The sequence below is a fragment of the Ictalurus punctatus genome, chromosome 21, assembly GCF_001660625.3.
Source record: "Ictalurus punctatus breed USDA103 chromosome 21, Coco_2.0, whole genome shotgun sequence".
Classification (NCBI taxonomy): Eukaryota; Metazoa; Chordata; class Actinopteri; order Siluriformes; family Ictaluridae; genus Ictalurus; species Ictalurus punctatus.
In genome coordinates this window covers 14768188-14795378 of record NC_030436.2, presented here as the reverse complement: position 1 = coordinate 14795378, position 27191 = coordinate 14768188, and the positions used below count along the sequence as shown (strand labels likewise).

At 40.4% G+C, this 27191-nt stretch overlaps 1 protein-coding gene and 1 non-coding gene across 3 annotated transcripts in view; both read left to right on the top strand.

Moving 5' to 3' along the window:
- mapk14b (mitogen-activated protein kinase 14b) overlaps positions 1-26260 on the top strand; it is a 29640-nt gene extending 3380 nt beyond the window's left edge. The window contains exons 2-12 of one of the 2 annotated variants that reach the window (XM_017450126.3): positions 3241-3370; positions 6073-6131; positions 12340-12451; positions 15658-15687; positions 16035-16082; positions 16270-16384; positions 16533-16604; positions 18196-18275; positions 20806-20884; positions 21006-21179; positions 24054-26260. In XM_017450126.3, coding sequence (XP_017305615.1) covers positions 3241-3370; positions 6073-6131; positions 12340-12451; positions 15658-15687; positions 16035-16082; positions 16270-16384; positions 16533-16604; positions 18196-18275; positions 20806-20884; positions 21006-21179; positions 24054-24121 — 967 coding nt within the window. In that variant the 3' untranslated portion in view covers positions 24122-26260. Of the gene's footprint in view, positions 1-3240; positions 3371-6072; positions 6132-12339; positions 12452-15657; positions 15688-16034; positions 16083-16269; positions 16385-16532; positions 16605-18195; positions 18276-18942; positions 19023-20805; positions 20885-21005; positions 21180-24053 lie in introns of both variants that reach the window. The other variant, XM_017450124.3, reaches the window with a different exon arrangement.
- Positions 2419-2524, top strand: LOC124626140 (U6 spliceosomal RNA). Its single transcript, XR_006980790.1, has one exon. It is a non-coding gene; the product is annotated as a U6 spliceosomal RNA (small nuclear RNA).
- Positions 26261-27191: the final 931 nt, after the last annotated feature.

The following is a 27191-nucleotide window of genomic DNA, read 5'->3' as shown; positions in this document are numbered from 1 at the left end:
CATACGCTCATTTGCATGTCTGTCTTTTCAGGAGCACTGCCACAATCCTGACTCACAGAAGCTGGAAAAATGCATCCTGTTGCATTGCTCACACTGTTCAATTAACTAATACCGCACAGAAAGCTGGTCCTGGATCTGGTCTAAAACCCTGGCCTCCTCAGGCACTGCGTAACGTGTGACAGAGTGTCCCTTGCCTTAGATAAGGAAATGGGAGCTGTCCCTCAAGCCCTGGTGGTTTCCCGAGTTTCACAATCTTAATCTGAGTCACAGTTTCCAAACCGTTCGTGCACAGATGGTGTATGTCGTAGCCTGGTGTGTCTGACTGCTGAAAATCTTAGTTCAGTGCTGTAACAGCGCAGGCTTTGTGTGGAGCGCGCTCATCTCGTGCTTTTAAGTAAGTGTGCTTGAGTGGGATTTGGCTGTGCAGCGAGGCTGATCTGAGTCACATTTACTCTTATATAAGGTGTAAGGAGCAAGGTAGAGCAGCAGAATAAGACATTGCTGACTCCTCTGCTGCGGAAATGAAAGATTTCTCTTTTGCATCTAAATGAACTTAAACGCACCTGTAATTAATAAATAAATCAATTAGGCTGGATTCACCATTCTTGCTGTATCTATGGTGATCATGTGATCACTGGTGCACTACTTACATAATATAATATTATATAATATAATAGGAAGTGGTGCACCAGTAATCACATGATCGACCATAGATGCAGCAAGAATGGTGAATCCAGCCTAATTGATTTATTCATTACAAGAGTGTTTATATTTATTTGGACACAGAAGATTTGCAGATTTATAACTCGTGCTTGGAAGCGAATTATTTTCCAATAACCGCACATCCTGAAGTGTGTTATTCCTCTTATACCATGGCAACAGATACAATGAATTTATTAATGAGCGACACTTTTAAAAAAAAAAAAAAAAATTTGTTTATAGGTACATTTAATGTTGTAGAACATTGCGGGTGAGACAAGTTCCATCCTGTTATCAGTTTCGTTATGGCCGCTATAAACCGTCATTCACTCACCATCCTCTCTCGTTTTCTTCCCCTTTATCATAAAAGTCAACATGTGTAAGTTGTCAATATAAACCCACAACATATTAGTGCATTAATATAAACCTTCTTTCAGAGCTGATGGTATAGAAAGTTGATCAGCACCTTCTGACCAATCAGGATCGAGATTCAGAGCTTCAGCGGTTGCTGTGGTGTAATCTGAATTGCCCAACCTCATATTTATACAGATTATGCGTTATGTTAAGTGGACTTGGAGACTGCACGTAAACAGATGCTTTGTTGTTACTGGTTCTTGTGGTTTACTCGCCAGTGCTTTCTCTTGCAGCTTTTTAAATAAGTTTATCAGTCTTTGGGGACTGCTGTTACCTTTTGTCTGCTCCATCTGTACGAGCTTGGCCTAGTTACACGTCCCGGAATCCTTACTGACTCGCTTTAAGAGCACGCCAGAGCAAAGTGCTATTGTAACGATCAAGCCATTGTTCCCAGAGATCACGCATGATTAGCTTTGCATGGATTCCACACACGATTAGCTTAGCATGAGTTTAATTTCTCCTTAAAGCGAATTATTGTGAACGGTAGACCATGGAGATGGAAAGCACCCAGGACATTAAAATGGACTAAATTGAAAAATGTGATGTTAACCTTAGGTAGGTTAAATTAACCTCCTATTCATATTCTGGTTAGCAAATTTATTTTTTCCCCCTCAGTGCTTTCACTGTAATTCCCCATGAAAACCCAGGAGTGTTTACAAATGATTGCAGATTCTGCAAATAGGCTCAAGCATATCATGTTCTATGTGCAAATTATTACAGGGCGATGTGGTAACGGGGAGCTTGCGCTGTGTTTAAATAGGGCCACGTTCATCATTTTTGTTCTATATAAATAACCCAGAAATTAAATAACCCAGAAACGAAATTAAATAACCCAGAAATGTTCTAAAAAACAGGTTTCACAGTGTGGTGGAGCTCGTGGATATTCTGTTAGCAGTTGATGCTAATTGTAATTACGGTGACAATTTAATTACAGAAGAGTCATATCTTCGTCATTTACCAACACATCTGATTGGAATGTTGATCTGACTCATTTTTAATACAGTTCAGCTTTCACATTGTGTCATATATCATATATCATAGAATATTTTAGCGCCAAGTACTAAATGTCCTCGTAGTGAAGTGTGTTCAGTCGGCGGCCATCTTGGCAACGGTTGTTTCGCATTGCTAAACGGATTATGAGGATGATATTTTGACACATTTGTAATGGCTCTTAAAATCTGACTAAAACTTCTGGTCTTTGACTAAAACAACCTTTAAAAAAAATTGCAAAGTGCCCTATTTCTAACTAGTGGTTTTCTGGTAATGTCTTAACCAACAAACCAGTTGGCTGTTTTTACTGGATAGGTGGGACTTCAGCACGTACACTAAAATTGTAAAAACGATACGGAGAAGATTAGCATGGCCCCTGCGCTAGGATGACACGCAAAATTGCAATACGGCCGCCATGTTGAGTGTTACACGCTCCGTTCGTATTTTAGCAGTGGCTTCTCTCTATTTATAGTGTCTCTGCTGTTAGCTAGCTAAATCATTAGCTTTAGTTCCTGGCTAGTTTGCACCAAAAAGCTGCAGAACATGTTTGCTAAGCTACCTAGCGAGCTAACTCAGCGAACAGTTTTGTTTATGTATTACAGTATATTTTACCTGGTTAGTAATGTAAACAACTGAGATTGTGACAGTTCAAATTGAGACTCTTGATACTGAAATCTCACTTGTGTCAAGCTAGTTTGCTTGGAGTTAACCTTCCAGTTAGCTATTTGGGATAGGAAGGGAGTGCTTAGCTGTGTTTACAAATTCCACGCCATGTACAGTATATGCATAGTTCTCGGCAGGTGTAAAATTTGTTCCTATGCAGTTTTGTGGTGTTTTTAGGCATAAAACAAAACATATTAAAACAGTGTATTATTCTAAATAGGTTGTTTTCACTGGTTTAAAATGACCGATTCAGGGTTGCCATCCCGTCCAACATGCGCAGCAGGTATTCCCTTAATTGCTAAAAGATCTTTCCGTATGTTCTCCAGTAACCCAAGTGTACTTTTCAGAGATGACTCATGTTTTGTCTCTGCCCTTCCAGAGTAATCACAAAGTCCTCTCAGTGCTCTGCATAAATTGTTTGCACATCCTGATTTGTGACAGATAAGGCCAGTGACTTTGTGTTCTCCTCTGCAGCTCATCGTATGACGTAAAGACGGGCCTGAAGGTCGCTGTGAAGAAGCTGTCGCGACCTTTCCAGTCCATCATCCACGCCAAGCGCACTTACCGAGAACTGCGGCTGCTCAAGCACATGAAGCACGAGAATGTGAGTTACGCTACTCGCCACAGTTACAGAAGTAGAAACGTAACAGGGCCAGAGTTAAAAATAGTAGTACTTTAAGTGCATGTGCTCAAAGACACCACGTTCTGCTGTGTTTATTTAATTATGAGTGTTATGAATGTCTAACTCAATTCTCAAACACATCAGTATAATGTGTACTGAGCTTCTGTCACGGTGCCTGCATGGAGCCTTGTCTTGTGCTCTCGCTTAGACCACTATACAAGTGTTTTCTTAGTTTTACCACACCCACAAAACCAGCTAAACACAAACATCCTCTGTTTGAGGGAGCATGAACCCTGACTCCTGCGTGGCATGCATTTCTTATGCAACATTTATTGATCGATATCTCACTTTTGCAGATTGTTTGTGTGTGTTACATTTATATACTGCTTAATAATTATTCACCATAGAGGCTTGCTTTAAATTGTATGTTGTCGAAGAGATCTGTGGCTTAACGGGGAAAAACAGAGACAAATCATAACTGCAAAGATTTATTTATTTATTTATTTATTTATCTATCTATCTATTTATTTATTTATTTATTTATTTATTTATTACATTGCGTAAAGTTTTTGCCGTAGCTTTCTGCGGTGGAAAAATGTTCAGTTACAGCTTTCCCTCTTGACTGTTACAATGCGCTAACACTGGAGACTCCTTCCATAAATGTTAAATAAACCTGCACACGGAAAATATTATCAACAAGTGCCCATGTTTTGTTAATCGTGAGCATACGTCATACAGGCGAGCTTGTGTAAGATGTTCCTGTTCCTGAAAGCGCGGAACTACCGTCAGAGTTGGAACACCTTCTGACCAATCAGAATGGAGAATTCAACAGCACTGTGATTTTTATTATTTTAGCTGTTATCACGAAAGCTGCCTGGATTTTGTGCATTGTGGCTTTTGGGACTTTCCTTAAGAAGTCTTAGTAAGGACATTAACTACACATGAATGGCAGTAGGTTAAAGTAGGACAGAGACTAAAAGAAGAAGCTGTGATGCATAAAATTAGGCAATCAGCCAGTGTTGAGTATTGAAGCTCTTCCTGAGTGCTGCTCTGCTTAGTTTGCTCGCATAAGCTTTTTTCCTTTCCCCTTTAGAGTAGGTGTCAGTGCGTGGGTGAAACACTGTGGTGGGCCTCCACACACATACACACACATACACACATGCACACACTCACACACAGACTTTAGACACTTCTACTCACTGCCACTTCCTGCCTTTTTTTATTTTTATTTTGTCCGAATCAGCTTTTTGATATTTGTTTACTGCGCTTCAAATCCCTGAACATGTGAAAACAACAACAACTTAAAAAAAAAAAAAAATCTCTCATCCCCAACACTGCTGTAACAACTGGCAACTAATCCACTCATGACCTGATTGCCGCTCATCGTTCTAGCTTGACATGAACAGTGTAACATGAGCAGAGTCGTCATTATAGAGCAGCTCAGTAATTTCAGACGGTCACACAGAGGCCATGGAGAGGAGTTCCCGATCTCGCCGAGCCCAGAAAAGCTGGGACGACTCATGGGGTGACGATGTATCACAGCTGCAGTTGCCTGGGTGATCTTAGAGGCTGTTCACCAACTGACATCTCCGTAGAGAGAAGAGATCCCGAAAGGGGTGGACTCCCGAGTAGCTACTGATTCAGCCTGTTTTCGGGGTACGAAGATGAAGAGCATCTGGTCCAAGGGAGCTAATTCTGCTAAATGGATTAGAACGACACAATTTAAAGCGCACCTATTATGGTTTTGAAACGTGACTAATTTTGTTGTGAAGGTCTCCTACTATAGATTTACATGCATCTAAGGTCAAAAAACACTTTAATGTGCTCATAATTTAAACTGCAGAATTACCTTTCCCTGCCCCCCAGTGTCACAAACGACCCGTTCAATGATCCGTTCTAAAGCATTCGTTCTAAACTCCTCCTTTCAGAGAGCATCCTCTGCTCTGATTGGTCAGGTGTCCCAGTCTGTTGTGATTGGTCTACTGCTGTCAGCGTGTTTCAAAAAGGAAACGCCCACTACCATAACGACTTTCAGCTCTGTCTGTTCGCAAGCAGCCGATGAAGACCAGAGGCGGGGTTTTTTGTTACAAACCTACGTAGGTTAGTACAGGTAGTAAAGTCTGCAATCACTAACGACTCGGTTCAGCTGTTCAGAATCGGTTCCTTCTTTTGGGAGTCAATAACTCCTTTTGTCGTGCGCTTTGACTTTTGAAACGTTGCAGACGTTTTTACATTCACAAACAGCTCTGTAACGCACTACATGAAAGGCAATATCTGAAACACCATACTAGGTGCATTTTAACAAACTTTACAAGATTTCGCTGAGTTTTTAAAATATTTTATTGCCTGATTTTGCTGCGACTTTTTTCAAAACTTTTTTTTTTTTTTTTGGCGAAAAACTACTTGAATTGGCGAATTGGAACTGCACGGAATAGTTTGCACGACCTTTCGTGGTGATGTTTGTTAGTAAACAAGACCTTTCCAGCTGTGCTCATGTCCGACGCTCGAAAGATCACGATGGCTAATACTTGCATTGAAGGAGTTAAAAAACAACACTACTTATTTCTAAATGCAAATTCCAGATGTGCACATGTTTATTCTAGCATCTGCTTCCTAAACACACGCTGCACGCAGACCGATTTGATTTGCATAGTGTGAATCTCTAAATGTCACGTTTCTTGCAGGTGATTGGCCTGTTGGATGTGTTCACTCCTGCCACCACCCTCGAGGAATTTACAGACGTGTGAGTAAACTGCCCTTGATTGTTACATTTAATCAGCCTCAGGTGCAAAACTGCGGCTCCATCAATCACAAAGCATTTCATTAATGTATTACGTGTGCGTTTACGATAATAGTTCTGTTGTGGCACTGTACTATGACTAGGGTACACGTGCATGCACACACACACACACACACACACACACAATGCATGTTCATCATCAGTCCTTTAGATATTTATCATAATATGCACTTACATGTATGTGGTGCTCGACTGCTCAATTTTGGAAGAATGAAAAAGGCTGAAAGGCACCACTGTTACACACACTGCTCTAACTTTAGCTGGGCGTATGCGACATTTTTAGGTCGGATGTTTATCTTTTTCTGGCACGTGTGCAATCTTGTGCACGTGGTCTTTGTTTCAGTCTTCTTTCTGAGCTCTGAGTGTTGGAAATGTTCAGAAACAGATCTAACAAAGTAGCCTAGTGCATGCTGCAGAGTCTGCCTCGAGGCAGCAGGCGGTGTGCAAGCAGGTTGATTGTAGTGTGTGTGTGTGTGTGTGTGTGTGTGTGTGTGTGTGTGTGTGTGTGTGTGTGTGTGTGTGTGTGTGTGTGTGTGTGTGTGTGGGGGCGGACTTGGTTACCAGGCAGAACGGTGAGAGGAGGTCCGTTTTGTTGGGAAGACAAATGACAGATGATGGGATATTGTTTCCCGATTGGCTGTTGCTCTTTTTAGCAAGTGTGGGTGTGTGTCTCTGCCTGCATGGTCAACAGGGGGCTTATGACACCAGCACTCACACACACACGCATACACACGCACACGCACACACGCACGCACACATTTATCTCAACTGTGGAAAAAATGCACTAGCAGCACTTTCATGTGCTTGTTGACAATAAGCACGCAGAGGCCCCTTCGCTGTTTAGATGGGGTTGTGTGTGAGATCAGTGTGACCGTCTGAAGGGATTAAAACACACACGTTCTGGGAATATCCACCGTTCCTATGGCAACAGGCTTTCGCCCCTTTTATGCGTAATTTTTTTTTAATGTGCATTGCGCAATTACCTCTCTCTTACCTTACACTCTCTCTCTCTCTCTCTCTCTCTTTCTCTCTCTCTCTCTCTCTCTCTCTCTCTTACCTTACTCTCTCTCTCTCTCTCTCTCTTACCTTACACTCACTCTCTCTCTCTCTCTTTCTCTCTCTCTCTCTCTCTCTCTCTCTCTTACCTTTCTCTCTCTCTCTCTCTCTTACCTTACTCTCTCTCTCTCTCTCTCTCTCTCTCTCTCTCTCTCTCTCTCTCTCACCTTACACTCTCTCTCTCTCTCTCTTACCTTACACACTCTCTCTCTCTCTCTCTCTCTCTCTCTCTCTCTCTCTCTTACCTTACACTCTCTCTCTCTCTCTCTTTCTCTCTCTCTCTCTCTTACCTTACTCTCTCTCTCTCTCTCTCTCTCTCTCTCTCTCTCTCTCTTACCTTACTCTCTCTCTCTCTCTCTCTCGCTCTCTCTCTCTCTCTCTCTCTTACCTTACACTCTCTCTCTCTCTCTCTCTTACCTTACTCTCTCTCTCTTACCTTACTCTCTCTCTCTCTCTCTCTTACCTTACTCTCTCTCTCTCTTACCTTACTCTCTCTCTCTCTCTCTCTCTCTCTCTCTCTCTTACCTTACTCTCTCTCTCTCTTACCTTACTCTCTCTCTCTCTCTCTCTCTCTCTCTCTCTCTCACCTTACTCTCTCTCTCTTACCTTACTCTCTCTCTCTCTCTCTCTCTCTCTCTCTCTTACCTTCTCTCTCTCTCTCTCTCTCTCTCTCTCTCTCTCTCACCTTACTCTCTCTCTCTCTCTCACCTTACTCTCTCTCTCGCACTCTCTCTCTCGCACTCTCTCTCTCTCTCTCTCTCTCTCTCTCTCTCTCTCTCTCTCTCTCTCTCTCTCTCTCTCTCTCTCTAAACCCGATGTGCAGAGCATTCAGCACAGAGATCATGCGTCCGAGAGGCAGACCGGTGAACAGACAGCATTTTTTTCACCAGACAGTGAAGTATGGGACGGTAATAAATGACTTGTAGAGTAACAAGACTTTTCCTGATTCTTGTCAAGGTACCAAAAGTACCTTTTTAGAGCTGGAGAAAGCGCAGCTCATTGCTGCAGTTATCTGAATGCTTCAGAATCCAGGACACTGTCCATCATCATCATTGCTTGTCTCAGTTTCTAGGCACTTCTTTTGTTCGTGTTAAGGACCCCCCCATCCCCCATATTTTCATACCGATTTACATAAAATTCAAATTCACATTCTTCTTCTACGTCTTCCTCTACAAGGGAATTATTGGAATAACTCGCTGACTGACACGCTGACAAAACAAGAAGTGACCCAAATCACAAATTTTCACATATTGTACCCAGTTTTCAGTCCTTCCAAGATTTTAGTGATCGCAGAAGTGAACGCAAAATCAAGGAAACCCCGTAATATTCGCAGTGGCTTGCGATTTTTCAAACTTGATGCCGATTTTCTGCAGATTTGGGCCAACACGCGTCATTGTGATGTCATCACAACGCACGTTCAGCCAAAGCCCTCTTCGATTTACGTGTGTTGAACATCACCGCGAAAGACAATTTCGTGCAATTGCAGTTTCGTCAATTCAAGTAGTTTTCCGCACAAAAAAACTCCCCGAAATCCTTTACGGACTGATTACGGACATGCCGCCCTACATGCAGTTCATGCCCGTGATGGTAAAAAAATGAAAAGGACTAGTACAGTAACGATCCATCACTGCTGCACAGGGGTAAATACATCCCTTAATTAGTTCCAGTAACATAAAACTCTTCGAAACTTCTGGATAAAGTTTGTTTTCATAGCTCGTCCAACTGCTATGATGTTTGCTATTCGCAGGACTGAACATTTCTCTCAAGATGGCATTGAGGGAGCAGGTCAGTACGACCTCATGACCTCAGGTAATGACTCGGCAGATTTCCACTTCCGATTACAGCAATGACATGCTATAAATATGACTATACAGGCTGCTGCTTTGACTAATTTCAAAGAAGACATGCAAAATGTTTCTCCTTTATTTTGTTGAGGAGCAAGCTGATGAATGCTGATGGCCATTGCATTTGGTGCAAGCAATTGGTGGTCTGCTTTATGAATATTAATGACTAGTGTGAGGGACAATGCGGTGAAACTCAATTTTATTTGTATAGTGCTTTTAACAATGGAAATATCAGCATCAGCCTCTGAACCATAAGCTCGTGTTGTGGTTAGATTATTGCTGTCTTGGACCTCTCCACAACCCCCCTGTATATCTGTCTGGCTTAAATATTTAATTTTCTTTCCAAATTCCTTTCTTTTGGTTTTGGCTGTGATTATTTTGTTGGGGTCGGGTATGGTGGGGGTTGTTGGATGGGGTGTTGTGTAAAATACAATTTTTCCGATAAAAATTCTATGGCAAAAAAAATACAATGCACTTTGTCACAAAGCAGCTTTACAGAAAGGGTTAAGTTCCTTGCTCAACGGCCCAACATTGGCAGCTTGGTGGTTCTGGGGCTTGATTGTAGATGTGCTTAAGAACTGGATATGAGCAAGCGGTTAGATATAAAAATGTTCAAAATTACCGAAGATTGTTCGTCAAACATGAGTACATCTAAAAGGTCTCATTTTTGAACAAACATCACTGCAAACAGCAATTTCTGTAATTCAAGTAGTTTTCCCACAAAAAAGCACATCTCTTGTTGAGAACAAGTATGAACTGGAGTGATGGGGCTGAGGTTGAGGAACTTCCGCCCTCACGCCAACCTGACAGGCTAGAATAAAACCGAATGGAGAGTACAAGGTAAATACACCAGTGTGTATGGGTGTTGTAATGCAATGGGAAACGCACGTCGACTTCACACAGTTCTGGATTTGGATTAGTTAGTGGAACGTGGACGAGACCGAAAACCCAAGTGACTAGCTTCTGTACTGCTTTGCCTCGTACCTTTTAAAAGGCACATTTCTCCATAAAGCTTAGTGCTGCTGTCTTTTGGGACGGTGGGAAAATTCCTGGCAGCGACTACGGGAAACTCCTATGTGGGAATTTAATGAGAATTTCCTCTGTGCACTTGGGCTCATTTTCTATTTTTAGAGATAACGTTCTGTTCTGTAGATGTTTCTTTGGATATGCCGGAAACTTTAAGAAGGTACTGTTTGTGAACTGTGTGTTTTGTTTGTACACGCATAAAACATATATTGTGTAGTTGACCCGCTCACCAGTGCGGTGCCAGGGCAGTTTGCTCTTTCTCCTTTCAGTTCAGTAGGGTGAAGAATATTTGACACCACGGCCACACACCCACGCCCACACACACACACAGAGAATGAGAGACAAGAGCCATACTGTGGAGTCGTGGCTGGCTGTGCAGTGAATGGCCACAGGATTGCTCCTTAAAGAACACACATGCCCAAGCATGCACATATGCAAACAGCTACGTCGGAAATTTCTTTTCACCCTCTTCGGCTTGCACGAGCATAAAACCATGGAGACAGAGATAAGAATACTCCAAGAGGGGTAAAGGGGATAAGTCCAGAGCTTAATTTAGCAAGACATTCGTAGTGTTTGTGTGTACAAGTACCAGTGTGCTGGACTGCAGCCCCTTTAATGGAAAACAGTGTTGCAGTGTGTGTTTGCAGCGAAGCTTTGAGCAGGAAAGCATTCCTTACTTGTTTAGGTTATAGCTCAGTGTTTGTATCACTACCCGGGTACTGGTTCTTATGATTCTTATCACAGCATGACGCTCCTGGCACAACTTTGGCAGCGGGCTCTACTACGTGTCGGTCACATCCATGTCCTGGCTCCTTTTGCTCCATCTGTAGGCGCGTTCTGAACATAGAACCAGTCTGTTGCTGATGATGTTTTATGGCATATTATTACAATGAACTTGTGGGCACTATACAAATTGCTGTAACAGCACAAGTTTGATCACTTTAACTCTCTTGTTTTGTGGACGTAGTGCCCAGTACACGAGCGATCGCACATGATGCTTGCACAGTACATGATCTGTCATCTGGTGAAATCCCAGACAATGCATGCCTGATCACTTTTCTCAGAAAAATAAACACGAGAACTGTCTACCAAGTGTCAAGACGGAACCTGTGCAAGTAGCTGTGGTGCTTGTTTTTGCACAGTTTTATACAGAAATAAAAAAAAAGAAGAAATGCACTAAACTGTATATCAGTTCTTACAGGATTTCCCTAATTTTTTTTTTTTTTTTTTTTTTGGTGATTGTTGCGGGTAAAAAAAAAAAAACACTTGATTTTGTTGCATGTGTTGCATTTGCTGAATGTGTGTTGTGGTGATGTCACATGAAGCTATTGCTTGGCCCAAATTGGCGGGAAATTTAAATTCTGTGGTAATTTGCTTGATTTTGTGTTCATTTCTGTGATCACGAAATCGCAAAATCCTGGGGGGACTGGTATAGGAAGTATTGATTTGGGAGACACTTACAGCCAGGAATGTCTGTTCTGCAAAGAGAACTGGAGGTATAGTGAAAAATATGAAAAAGTATATTTTTATACTGCGCGTAGACGGGAATCATGTCATGATTGTTTTTTCTTTTTGCTGTTCCTAACATCCATGTGTGTATGACATGCCAAATAATTTCTGATCAAAGGATTATGATGTTATTTTGCTTACATTTTGCTCTCACTCTCCCACACAAATAGATAGAGCGATTAGAACTGGATTCAGAGATCTGCTGCGCGTGACCGCAGATCAAATTTGATTTCCTCTGGGACGACTTCTTTTGATTTTTTTTTTTCTTTCTGGGATGAGCTATGACACTTCATAAACTGAGAAATTTGCATTACTGAAACACTCACACTACACAAGCAGTCCCCAAAATGAGCAACAGGGAAATCTGGGCTAAAATCACGTACTGTACATTCATCATTATTGCTGCGCATTGAGTTAAGCGTTTTGCTTCATCTAACACACCTGGCACATTACGATCACTCTGCAGGAAAAAGTGGGCCATGTGATCTTCTCATATTAGAATGGGCAAAGTCATGTTGATTCTGACTTTTGTCAAATGTATTATTATGACACGCCATGCCAGCAAGCCACTCATCCAAAGCCTGAAATTAAGTGATTTGGCTGTAAAAGAGTTGATGGAGTCACTGTCCTCACCTGTTATTAACAGTTTGTTAACCCCAGCTTAATATGTGTCATTCGTCTGTTTTTGAGTCATGGTGGTCTCTCTTGAATCCCAGGTACCTGGTGACTCACCTAATGGGTGCCGACCTCAACAACATCGTCAAATGCCAGAAGCTAACAGATGACCACGTCCAGTTCCTCATCTATCAGATTTTGCGTGGACTAAAGGTCGGTTTCTCTTCCCTAATTTGCCATAAGCAGTGCAGTGTAGTAGTACTGAACGAGTCATTCATCTTAAACTGCGAAGAGAAGGCAGTATAATTTAATTTGGCTAGTGAGAAACATCCATGTTAACTAGCATGTCTGTTCATTTTCTGTCCGCGTTCTTCAACTAGAAAACTGTTCATAAAGCTAACTAGGTCCATGACATGTATAAACCATAAATTATTTAGATTGTTAACATTAGCTTGGCTAGCTAGAAACTTTCTTGGCATGTAGTACGTTTGTTCATTTTCTGTTCATGTACTAGCTAGCGTAGTAAGGTATAAACAATACATTTTATTTATTACTAAATGTATTCGATCTAACTTGCTTGTAGTCTAAATATTTAGCTGGAGAGTTGTGAAGGTAAAAGTGTGTCTGTTATTAAATACTGAAATAGTATTCTGCTTCTGAGAGAGATACAAGCATGTAAGTGTTGTCATATTTTCCAACAATTTGCCAGAAGCATTTTCACTTTGTTCACCGAGTTTCCATTAGCCTTTAGGTCATTTTTGATGTTGAGTGTCCAAAGAATCCAAATAATGCCCTGTGAGAATACTTCAGATTTAGCATTTAGCATATAAATTGTAGGGAGAAGTGAGCTGATTTACTGTAGTGTTCAAATATTTGGAGAAATAAGATAAAGCGGCAAGTTAGCTGTTTTATCTGCAATATAGCTAAGGGTCACAGAGGTACAAACACTTAATTGGCATTAACCTTCCATTTAGACATCTGTATATGTGTCTTACATTCAAATTGCATGGTGATAGAACTCCAGAATCTGGTTTGCTAATCCCTGCTGCATAGTCTTTTTCGAAAGTAATGTTGTTTCATTTTTTGATTAAGCTGTCAGTGCTTATTCTGTTTATTTTACTTTAAAGCCTCGCATGCTACAACTAGCATGCAAAAGAGGTCTTTAAACACCGTGCTACCAAAATGTAGCACTGTGTTTACCAAGCTCTGGTAGTTGAGCTGCTCATTATGTTCTTTATGCTCATTAACATATTACCTATTTTGATACAGCATTCTTTATATGCAAAATTGCTAATTAATTGTTCTGATGGCTGTACATTGACAGAAGGAAGTTCATTGGTTTGCATAGGCAGTAGGTAGAATCCTTGGACTCTTGTTTGCTAGCATAAATTGTTAATTCTTATGTATGTTGTGTTAGCTAAAGTCATAATGTTCATTTTCTGTTAGTGTTTTTAAACTAGAAAATTATGAGTAAGTTAGCTCCATTAGATATATAAGCCATACATTGCTAACTACCTTATCTATTATCTTATTGTCTTAAGATTTTCAGAAAATTAGCCAGCTAAATAAGTATAAGCTAAGCATTTTTTGATTCATAATGTTACCTTGTTTGCTAGCTAGGTTGCTATCTAATTGCCCAATAATAAGCTTTTTGGATATCTAGCTTCCTGGAGCTGTAAATATTTTGTTTGAGAAATATGAAGGTAAAAGTGTGTCAATATGTTAACTGACACACTTTACGACACACTTTGTATAGGAATGAAAAGTTTTTCCACAAGTTTAGCCAGGGCTTGTTAACATGCAGTTTCATGCTAGCTCTGAGCAAAGCTGATGTCGAGGTTATACTGATTTTATTTTTTATTTATTTAAAAAATTTTTGCCACAAGCTCCGTCTTTGAATGTTTCTGTGGGTGGTTTGGTGAACCATAGCATTCACATGATGTGACACAATGGTGTCGCGTCATGTGTTCAGTGTGTTTTGATATAATGCAAGACAGATTGTTGTCTCAGTACAGCATAGTCTATTCTTATTTTGTCTATATTGTTTAGCCGTATTGGTTACTTCTGAGTCTTACCTTATGTTATATATAAATACATACATAGTTATACCAAAGAGTGTTTTGCAGAATAGCTTAAATTTAACTAGTGCAACAAAAAAAAGAGCTTCCTGTGAACAGCCATAAACCAGCACTTATCTGGGGCATGGGCTAATTCATACAGCATCACTGCAGTACAAAGGTTCACTCAAATCTTAATATAGAACTTGCTGAGGCTATGCTTCCACTGACGTATTGTGATATTGTGTTATTAGAAGAGAAATCATCAAACTATTTCTGCTTGCTTGTCAATCAGTACGTTTACACGGACAGCAATATTCCGATATTAACCCGATTAAGACAATACTCTGATTGTTGATGACCTTAATCCGACTAAGTCATACTCGAATTAAACACAAATTGAATGAAGACGTGGAGTATTCCTGTTTTAAATGCATTATCGAAGTGCATTACAGACATGTACACACCTTAATCACACTATTAACGTTGTGTAGGAGTTTTCACCGCCTTTTGCAACCGGACACGCACACACACACAACCAATTACTAATGTAATGTAAAGATGTATGATGTAATTATTAATGAAAAAAGGGGATATATTCAGAAGTCTGTATTTTTAATGTGTTTTAAAGACATATTGCAAAAGGGGGGCCTCGGTCAAATGTTAATGCCATTTGGGGGGGGGCCTTGCCCTGGAACAGTTTGGGAACCCCTGCTGTATGTTCTATAACATGTAAAACAGGAACATGAAAGGAATATTCTAAAAGCGACTCATGTAAACACCTTAATCACAATATTGTCTTATTCAGAATAAGGTCAATAATTAGACTACTGCTGTTTGTATCTATGTTTTGCCTGGTAAATGAAAACTATTGTATTGTATAGTGTAGAGTACGCAGTTAGACCTTATGGGACCATGTTTGTACCTTTTTAAATGAGTTTTAATTCCACCCTGGTGACGCACAATAGTGCACTCAAGTTTATGATGAATGTAGATGAAAGGCTATTTCCAGTGCCAGGATATTGTTTAGTCTATCTAAACAGAAATCAGTTTCCTGCTAGTGCTCCGTGTGATATGTGCGAACATAATGTGTAGTTGGGACACATTTATTCTGATGCAAACACAGCTGATTTTTGTGTAATTTCTAAATTGCCTTCGAAACGTTATGTCCTGTCCGCTTTTAGTGTATTATTAACCTTCTTTCCACCGTCTCTCTAACAACCTCCAAGTGATTCATATATCTGAGGTTAAAGTAAGGCTGGGATTTGAGCTTACTGCCTGACAATAATTAGCAGAGAACCTCAACATCTGAACTCCACTGTTCTCAGAAATTCACTGATTTTTGTCTTTTTCTCCTTTTAGTACATTCATTCAGCAGACATCATCCACAGAGTAAGTGAACACTCCCCCCCCCCCCCCCCCCCTTCTCCTGGTCCCTTTGAGTTTCTGTTCTTCTTTTGTGATCATTATTAAAAGCGCTGATTGTTTGTGAGAGCTGCATTCTCAGTGTAATATTCACTTCAAGACTATGGGGCCTTGTTGGTTTTTGACATTATTTCGGTGTGGTGATTTTATTGCCGGTCGTGCAGCGACCAGGTGCACTGGGTCGGGGAAGTGCTTCTGGCATCACTGTCTCTGTAAACAAGGCTTTATGATCCATAAGTGTGGTGATTATGACTGCACGGTTTAGACCCCATCAGTCGGCATCGGTAATGTTTTTCTCCTGTATTTCCTTGCAGGACCTGAAGCCCAGTAACCTGGCTGTAAATGAAGACTGTGAGCTTAAGGTCAGTAAGCATGTGCCATCTCAGCATGCTTTACGCTGTCATTGTTTGTTGTGCAACCGCTAACCAGCGAAGACCAGCACTGAGTTTATAGTGCAGCAAACAGATGGCAAGACGAGATCGAATTAAATGTGGTGATAAGTCCATGCCGTTTTATAGCTGATGCACTTCCTTCGCATATTATGCTCAGATCCTGGACTTTGGCCTGGCGAGACATACGGACGACGAGATGACGGGCTACGTGGCCACGCGATGGTATCGTGCGCCTGAGATCATGCTCAACTGGATGCACTACAACATGACAGGTTTAAAAAAAAAAAAATTATAAAATAAAAATAAGTTATGATGTATTCTCAGTGTTCTTGATACTCTGGGCTGAGTGTGTGTGGGGACAAAATACAGCAGATGTCTTGAGGAATTGTTGATTGTGTTTGTCTTTACGGTGTGTTGCAGTGGACATCTGGTCTGTGGGCTGCATCATGGCTGAGCTTCTCACTGGACGGACTCTGTTTCCTGGCACTGATCGTATCCTTCCCACAAACACCCCCCCCCCCCCCCCTCTTTTTCAAGCCTGCCTACTTTCAGGAAAAGCTGCTAGTGAGGCGTTAATTGATCTTTTGGCTGCCAAGACTTCACTTGCACAGACGAGGGCTTCTGTTTCACCCCCTTATGTAAATGCTGTCAGGATCTGTGATTTATTTCTTTTCCTAAGGGCAGTTAATGCCATTTCTAGAACACATTTTAGAGGAATCTCAAGGGGCTGCTTTAAAATTTGCCACAACCCCTCCGTCGTTCCCTCTTTGCCCAGGGGGAACAGTAAGAAAAATGAACACAATTCCTTGCAATAACTCACTGGTCCTGTTTCTCTTCACAGCAGTGTGAACTTTGATCATACTTTTGTACACACACTCCCAGGCTTACCTCGAAAACCAGTCCACACATGCCACGCCGGGAGTATCAACTCATAGCACTAAGCTCCTTCTAATATGCAGCTGGCTTTTGGAACAAATTCAAAAACACACACCCAACAAGAAATATATATTATGCAGGTGAGACCATGCAGGAGAATGCTCCTAGTGGACCCGAGCCCAGGTATGCCCTTTTAGATTTTCAGTGTTTATGTAACTGTTGTTAAATTGAAGAGATTAGTTACACCCGACTAATTGGTGGCTGTGTACTCCAAACGGGTGCACAGATGATGCACTTAAGCCTCGTTCCATGAATTACCTGCTGTTACCATGGATTTGACACAGGACATACTGTATGTAAGGCCAGTCAGAACGTTCATAACAAAAATAAGAGCCCCCCCCCCCCCCCCCCCCCCCCTCCATTTTGGCCATTTGTTTGCATTTCATGTGTTTACTTAGTGTGGAGATGAATTGTGTGCATGTCTATTCATCCACTCTTTCATCATCATCATCATCATTATTCAACCACTGTTTATCACTTTATCTCTCTTCCTTTTTCCTCTCGATCTCTTAAACAGACGTCGCTAACCGTATATTTTCCATCAGAGCACCTGCTTTCTAAGGAATGCTTCTGGAAATGTTTGCATCGGACATTCTGCGATGTTCAGCCCTAATATTAGTCACATCACGTGCTTCACATGATCACAGCCTCGCGTCACCGCTGTTCTGAAATGACTTCTTCCTTCTGTTGTTGTGTTTCACATGCACACAGTTTTCCAAACTTCATCTGCTTGCTATGCACATCTGGGACTTGGCAAATGTGCGCACACACACACACACACACACACACACACACACACACACACACACACATGTATTCATGTAACTTATTTATTTTTTTTATTAACCCACCAAACCCAAAATAATGTTGGCTTTGGTCTTGCTTTGCTCACCAACATCCTATGGATTATGGATCGTAATATTATACCATGACGTATAGCTTGTGTGTCGTTGTTATGAATTCTTATTTGTCTTCCTTTGTTCGTTTCGTATTTTGCAATAAATGTCCAAGGATACATTTTTGAATTTATTGAAGCACACTTCATTCAGTTTTGTTTCCGCAGTTACCCCCCCCCCCCAACCCCTCCCCCACCCACTTCCATAGCCATCCCTGCATTTTATTATTTCCTTTATGTTGCTCCTTGAAGATATTGATCAGTTGAAGCTTATCATGCTGCTCGTCGGAACTCCAGGGCCCGAGCTCTTGATGAAAATATCTTCGGAGTCTGTGAGTTTTCAGTTATGCCTGAGTGTGACTCCTCTTTTCCTCTGACGGCTTGGCGTTTCACTCCCAGTGTGTTGCTTTCACTCCTGCCAGCCACGCTTCACCCAGTGCTTTTTCAGCATCGCCCACCACTCCACCCCCCCCCCCCCCCCCCCACACATTTTCCTGAGCATGAATCACTGTTGTGTGTTAGTTGGGAAATCTAATTGCTAGGTAGTGTGCTGCCATACTGACACACGTGGGCTTGGATCACTGTTGTCCGAGGTTTCACATTCTGTATTCACAACCCTGCCTTATGGTTTGGAAATGTAATCGAGCTTAAGAGGTTAATGTTCCTGTGTGCTGATCTGCAATATCCTTCACTGTTTCTCGTCCGTGTCACATACCATCTTGTAATCCTTTCCATCTCTTTATTGTTTTATATTTGTGTGTGTGCGCAGGTGTGTTAAACGTCACATTCACAATCTCCCTTGGTGTGTTCTTTTTCACTATGTCCTATAGTTTGTTTTAATACATTACAAACATCCCATTCTTGCTCGAAGAATGGTGCAAAAGGATCTCTTCTCCCCAAGCTGGCATAAAGCATGCAAACACATACATCAAGGTGTTTTGCCATGGATAGTGTCTCACTTGCATTGCTATTGTAAGCCCCTTGACCTGGGTGCCTAAGATATAAACCAGCTCCAGCAGATAATGCGCCTGACTGGAACTCCTCCAGCCTCACTAATAAGCAGGATGCCCAGCCACGAGGTGAGCAAGAACCACCACTGTCTCTTAGGGCCATGACAGTGCTCGTTATCTAATCAGTTCAGAGTGGTCCCCCCCCCCCCCCCCCCCCTTTTTTTTTTTTTTTTTTTTTTTTTTTTTTTTTTTGTGTAAAATAGTTGTCCTGGCATAAGGTAAGCAGCAATAGGGTGAGGAACATTTTTCTAGTGACTGAGAGAAAATACACAGTACAAACCAACAGCATTAATAATCAGTATGCGTTTTCCTGTGTATCCCTCATACAAAACAAAGACATCCTCAAAGGCACACGTACAGATGCTTGCATAACCCCCTTGAACATTTTGTAGTGTTACAACCTGGAACTGAAATGGATTTAATCGGGATCATGAAACTACACAAAATAGCCAATCATAATATTATGACATAATAGTGAAGGTGAGGGAATTAAAAATAGTTTAGCAAAATATTTACAAGAAGAAAAAAAGGTAATTTTTTTTATATAAACACACCTGTTCCTGCATCATGGAGAACAAGGAGCTATGAAAACAAGTTCAGGGTTTGGATATTAAAAATCCTAATCCTAAAACTCTTACAGTGCATCATTTAAATCCATTATTTTCAAAAAATCTCTGCCTAGAGCAGGACATTCTCCAAATCTCTGTCACAAAGTAAAGAGGGAATTAGTCAAAAGAAGCAACCAAGTAGCCAAGAGTAACGCTGAACATGATGCTACCGCCACCATGCTTCACTGTTTGGTTGTTTTCAGGGTGATCAACAGTGTTTTGTTTTCTCTGACTAATCCCCTCATTACCCAATCACTGACTTTTGGTAGACAGCTTTCTCTAGCATCGCTCACACCACGGCAAAATGAAAATAATTTACCAACTGATAAAAATAAGTTGAGGCAAATATTCAACAAAAGGTATTTGCCTAGGAGGACAGATTGGTTAGAAACACGCGGTGTGTCTGTGAACTATAGCGAAGATGACTATTTAGCATCCTTTAATGCTAGCTGGTCCCCAAGATGTTAGTATTGTCAGGAGAGTCATTTGTTTAAGAATCTGTGCAAAATTGCCATGCTATTGCTATTTTAAAAAAAAGAGACAAGCATTTAGCATGGGATATAAACATAATTCTAATCAGTGATTACCTGGATGGTTACCTTACCCATTAATGCTACTATGGCTAGCAATTTAAAAAAAAAAAAAAGACTGGTCAGCATGGTTATAATGCTAACGGGTGACTTTCATTCATTGTCAGAACCTAGTAATATTTTGGGTGAGGTATTACTTTCAACATAGAACTACACGACTATAACAGAGACGCTATGTTGTTCCTTAGCGTACTGTGCTGATCTTTTGTTATCGTGGAAAGTTGTCCTGTAGTCACCCCAACCCCCTCTCTCCTGCCTTCTGCCTGCTTTTTGTCTGAGATGCGGCTCTGACCCAGTTCCTACCAGACTTTCAACGGAGTGTTTGCCAAAGCTTAGCTTTAACACTGGGTGTAAAACACTAGTGCGCACTGTTTATGCTGCTTATCTTCATAGCATGACTAATCGTCAGTGGGGAATCATTAAATGTTCATGTGTACTGAACAGTAGTGATGAAGCACTGTGGAAAAAATAAGGCCAAAATAATTTCCAGGTACATTTCACATGAAATCATTTCCAGTGGAGACACTCGTCTGTGGTTTGGAGTTATGCTGATTCCTGCTCGAAGCTAAAGCAAACATTCGTACCTTTTTATACGTCTAGGAGAATATCTGAGACACTGAGAGAACTCTTGTTTTTTGTTGTCTCTGTCAACAGGCCAGAAACTACATAAATAGTTTGGCGCACATGCCAAAGAGGAATTTTGCAGATGTATTCATTGGTGCCAACCCATTAGGTATTATAACTCTTATTTTCTGTTAAGTTTGCTTTGGAATTTTAATATAAACTCAGCACAGCATGCTAGACTGAAAGCAAACTGAAAGCCAAATCACAGTGATGTTCGTGCTTTCTCTCAGCCGTGGACCTGCTGGAGAAGATGCTGGTTTTGGACACGGATACACGGATCACGGCCTCAGAGGCACTGGCCCACCCGTACTTCGCGCAGTACCACGACCCCGACGACGAGCCCGAGGCTGAGCCGTACGACCAGAGCTTCGAGAGCCGAGAGCTGGACATCGAGGAGTGGAAAAGTAAGCAGATGATCAAATAAGGCATAGGAATTGGATCTGTAATTGATCAGCGATAATTGATTTCTAATCATTTCTGACTGATGTTTAAGGTTAGTGCTGTTTTGTTAACTGTAAACTTCAGAACTAGGTCTTGGAGCAATAATAGTACATTTTATTTGTATAGCACCTTTCATACTATAAAAGTGCTTCACATAAAAACATAAAAAGGAGATAAAACAAGGAAAACTATATTTAACGGCTCAAGACCAATTGAATTCAACAAAGAAAATAATAAAATCCAAAATTGGAAATAATAATTTAAAGACAAAATATATTAATCAAAATATAACTTAAAAAGATATGCCTTCAAATGCCTTTTAAGAATGTGAATATTTGCCAATTGTCTAATTTCAGTAGGTAAAAAGTTCCAGATTTTTGGCGTTTAAGGGCTAAAAGCTGCTTCACCTGATCTCTTAACGTTTACATTACAATATGTCAGAAACTCAGCATTGGACTACTAATTGGAGCAAATTTTGATAATAAAATCAGGAAGATATGAAGCTGTTAATCATTCAGTACTTAAAAAAAACAACTGTAAAATAACCTAAAAATCAAGTCTGTACTTAACACTAGTTCATACAGTCAATGTGAGGGGAAAAAATTGATATACGGGGTTGAAACTGAAACACTAACATCCTCTGATGCTGAGCAGGTAAACAGGGTGTATAAATATCTGTATGAGTTCCATGTTACGTGAACATGATATGAGCAGAGCATAAGGACAGATGATGTACTTTGCATGGCTCTGTAGCAGCTAAACCCATACAGTGATAGCTTAGTTGTGCCTCCCCTTAGTTAGTGACACCAAATTAGCCTAGTCTCATGTTAGATAGCCAAAATGTTTTATATTTAATCGGACCTTTTTTAAGCAACTATCCCTCATATGCAAGAACAAAATGCATGGAAACAGTATATTTAGAAGTATGTGTGAAGAGCATCTAGCACACAGGCTTTCTTTTCTAAGGAGTTCACAGGGATGCTTGCCTCATTGTCATGGCAACGGTTCGTGCCTAGGTCAGATTACTTCTGAGGTTGTTGGAAAATCTTTCCACACTGCTCAGATTTTAAAACTACACCACAGACACAGATTTAACTTGTTCAGTCGGTCAAAACTAACGCTGACGAATGCTAACAGACGCCAACAGGGTTAACACACCGATCCAATAAGACCCGACGAACATGTCTGTTGGCCTCGGTCTGCGTCTGTCTGTGCATTGTGAACCGGGCTTAAGATGATGAACAGGTCTTAGTAACATACTTTGTGTGACAATGACAACCGTACAACCCAATATCATGGTTTTTGCTATAGATCATATTGTCTGCTTACATCTTCAGATAATAAAAAAGAAAGTTCATGGTAAATGTCATATAACTCTTTGGTAGAAACTGCTCGAATATGTATAAAATGGCTTAAATTTACTACCACTGGGAGGATTGTTCTTGGCATTAAAGGCCTTAAAGGAATACTCCACCAATATACACATTGCTGTGAAAAAGGCCTGATTTCTTCTGTTTTTGTGCATATCTCATACTCGATTGTTTCAGAAATCAAAACAAAATCTAAGATAAAACAAAGGCAACCTGAATAAACACAAAATACAGTCTTTAAATGATAATGTTATTTGTTGAAGCAAAAAAGTAATCCAATACCAACTGGGTCTGTGTGAAAATGTATTTGCCCCCATAGTTACTAATTCCCCAAATCTATGAAACTGCATTCATAATGGGGTTCAGCTGGACTAGACGCAACCTGATTACTGCAAACCCTGTTCAATCAAATCAACACTTAAATATAGCTTTTTCAACAGCATGAAGTTGGTTAAAAGGTCTTACCCAGTAACACACTATGCCAAAATTGAAAGAAATTCCCGAAATGGTGAGAAAGAAGGTGATTGAAATACATCAGTCTGGTATGGGTTAAAAAAAAAAAAAGGGTCCAAAGGACCACAGTGAGAGCCATTATCTCCAAATGGAAAAACTTGGCACAGTAGTGAACCTTCCCAGAAGTGTCTGACCTTCCAAAATTCCTCCAAGAGCACAGCAACTACTTATTTAGCAAGTCACAAAGAGCCTTGGACAACATCAAAGGCCTCTCTTGCATCAAAAAAGGTTCATTACTCTGAAAAAAGAAAGACACTGGGCAAAAATGGCATCCATGGAAGAGTTGTTAGGTGAAAACCACTGCTAACCCAGAAGAACATTAAGTCTTGTCTGAATTTTGTAAAACACACCTTTATGATCCTCAAACCTTTTGGGAGAATGTTCCGTGGATTGAGGAGTTGGAAGACGGAGAACTGTTTGGAAGACAGGAGTCCCGTTACATCTGGCGTAAACCAAACACAGAATTCCACAAAAACATCATACTACTTGGGTCAAGCATGGTGGTGGAAGTGTGATGATGTGGGGATGCTTTGCTGCTTCAGGGCCTGGGCAACTTGCAATAATTGAGGGAAACATGAATTCTGCTCTCTACCAAAATCCTAAAGGAGAATGTCCGGTCTTCAGTCTGTAAGTTGAAACTGAAGTGCAACTGGATTATGCAGCAAGACAATGATCCAAAGCATAGGAGTAAATCCTAGTCCTATTAAGGGGGCAATTAATTTTTCACCTGGGTGTTGGATAACTTTTTTTTTTATAACAAATATTTCCTGATCGGTCATGTATTATACAGTAGAAGCAATTGATGGGTATTAAAGTTGTAGTCGTATAGATATTAAAAGTTCCGGTGTATCATTATAGACCTGAAATTAAATGCTTTCATACGTACAGTTGTGGTTAGAGTGTAACAGCGAAATTTCCTTAGGATTTAAAGGAGTGATGTTTCTCTGTCCTCAGGGCTGACGTATGAGGAAGTCCTGAGCTTTGAGCCCCCCATGTTTGATGGAGATGAGATGGAGTCATGAGTCTGTCCTTACTTACCTCCTGGAGTGACAGAAGCTGCCTCATAACTATATTTCAACAGGAACACACACAAACACACAGCGTGACATTAAAGTAACAGTCTGACCAAAAACTGTTAATGCTCATCATGAATGGGAGCTGAGGCCTTGAATTAGCATCATGCAAATAGGACTGTGCTGATTGGGGGCCACTGGGTTCCCTTAGTGGTTTAGGGGCATTAGCAGAGTTTGGTTACATTGCTCCTTTAAGGTGCCTGTGCCTTCATTCAGTACTGGCTTCGCTATTATCAGAGACTATTTACAGGTGGAGGAAAACGCAAAAACACGTACACACCCCTCTCCGCTATGGACACTGAGAATGTAGAGTATTACTGAGTAATATTTTTTTTTTCTCTGTTGCTGTTGTTGGTTGTCTCTTTCTGTCCATTTTCACTTTTTAAATGTCATTTTTAAAATGCTAGTAGAATTTTCATGAGAAAGAATATTATTTAATTTTGAGGGGGAGGGTGTTTGGGGGAAATAAAATAGCAATCATATCTGTTTACTACTATCAAACTTTTTGGCCTGTAGTTTATTTGCAAAAAGTACGGTCCCTGCTTTGAGCCGCTACAGTAATAATGGCCATGAGGCCTTCTTAAACGCAACCCGTTAGTGTTTTTAGAGCTGTAAATAAAACATTACGCTTGTAAATAAACGAGATTGTGCAGCAGGAGAGTTAGTTTTAAGGAGCTCCATCGGCTGAAGGAGAAGGAATCACGAATTGAATCAGACAGTGAATGTAAAATAGATCATATGTTAATGCAGGATAAGTTCATGTCTGTGTATCAGCGCTCTCCCTTTATCTCTTAACCCCAAAGTTTATCCGGCATAGGAATCCCTGCGGACTCCAGGTGATTGATGTTTTTGCTCCTTACCAGCTCCAGGCACAACCATTCCATGTGTTTAGTGCCCTTGATTGATTGATTGATTGATTCAGGCACATTTTGAGCTGGATGGGAACAAAAATGTGGAGCGTCTAGGGGTTTTTGGGAAACACCATGCAACTGCCATACGTTTTGTTCTTCCAAATTGTAGCAAATATATCTTAAGTAGTGCCAGATAAGCAAAAGAATGTCTGACTTCCTTGGCTTGTTCGTGGGATTTTGCTATTTATAAATATGAAAATTCACCAGAAATTTGAAACGCGTCATGTATTTGTTTTTCTTGCGCCATCTTTAGATGAAATGTACACCTGAGCGCCTGTCTTATATACATCCTGGCCCTTTGGCCTCTTTTTTTTTTGTGCTCTATCTTATTATTTATAGTTTTTTTTTTCTCTCAAAATGTTGCATTTAAACATAACACTGCTCAGTCAGTCAAATGGATGAATCACACTGTGTCGAGTGTTAAGGGAGTCATAGCGGATTGCTCCAGTATGATCGTGTCTCCAGGTGTCCGGTAATGTTATAATCCTCCATCAGGGTGCCTTTTTCTCACAAACCTGATGATTCTCCTTTGCCGGTGTTTTTTTGAACAGGTCTTGAGGTGCTGCTCGAGACCGTGTCAATCTGAGCCAAAATCTGAGTGTGATCCCATTTTAGCACAGAAGACCAACTCCGAGAATGTGGGTACATCCCAAACCCTGTACTACTCCACTAAATAGGATAAGACACACATACCTGCATACATGCAAGTGGCATACTATTTTGATATTCCAGTTAACGGGGTTTGGGACGCAGACTTTTCTTTCTTTCTTTCTTTCTTTCTTTCTTTTTTTTTTTTTTGAACACAGTAAACCGTGCCAGCATCTAACTTATTATATTAGTAATATTTGTTAAGATTATTTTGAGTGTGTTTTCCATGGTGTATATTATTAATTACATTCTGCAATATTCTGTTTTGAGCATGATTTCGCAATGCGTGAGGAAATGTAAGGCTGTTTTTGTATTTGTATGTTTACAATAGTTCATTAAAAATCACAGAAATGGACAGTCATACACCAAGTTATCCATAAATGTAGTTGTTTTCATGTGGTCTGTTTGTAATACAAAAGGAAAGACACTTGGGTCCTTTTGTACCACTTGGCTAATTCATCAGTGCAAGCAGCTCACAACCTGTAAACCACTGGTAGTCACAATAAAGGCAATTATTACTATTTTTCAACACTGTCCTTGCTTTATTGTTTCGCCACAAATGTCTGGACGTGCTTGAATGAAATACACTTTTGTCTCTTTATTGTTCATGAGGAACTCTCTACTTCCTCTTGCATCAGTCTGGTTTACTGCAGTGGTGTTGTTTCTCAAATAAACATTGCCTCCTGGTGGTCATTTAAATGTTTATTATAATTCCCCAGAGCTGTTGAATTCTCAACTCTGATTGGTCAGAAGGTGTTTTATTATTTTTCTATAACAGCAGCTCTGGCAATTGTTCCAGCTGCAAGACAAATCACAGGTTTATATTAATGCACTCATTTCTATGGTAACAGCCACACATTGTCTAAGCTTAATAATCAAAAAAGAAAACATGATCGTTAACAATCATATATATATATATATATATATATATATATATATATATATATATATATATATATATATATATATATATATATATATATATATATATATATATATATATATATGCCAGTCATATGGGAGCAGTGCAATGCATAATTAAAAATAATAATAATAATAATAATAATCATCCAGATACGAAACAAGAGCTTCAGTTAATGTTCACATCAAACATCAGAATGAAGAAAAAATTTCTCCGTGACTTTGGTCGTGGCATGGGTGTTGGTACCAGACAGGTTGGTTTGAGTATTTCATAAACTGCGGATCTCCTGGGATTTTCACCCCCAACAGTCTCTAGAGTACACAGAATGGTGTGAAAAGCTAAAAACATTGAGCGAGCGAGAGTTCTGTGCATGGAAACGCTTTGTCAGAGGAAAATAACCAGATCGGTTGAAGCCGCTAGGAAACCTTAAAATGATCCCTTTTTACAACCGTGGTGAGCAGAAAAGCATCTCCGCATGCACAAAATATGGGATAAAACCACGCTGGGTTCTTAATAAAGTGGACGATGAGCGTATATT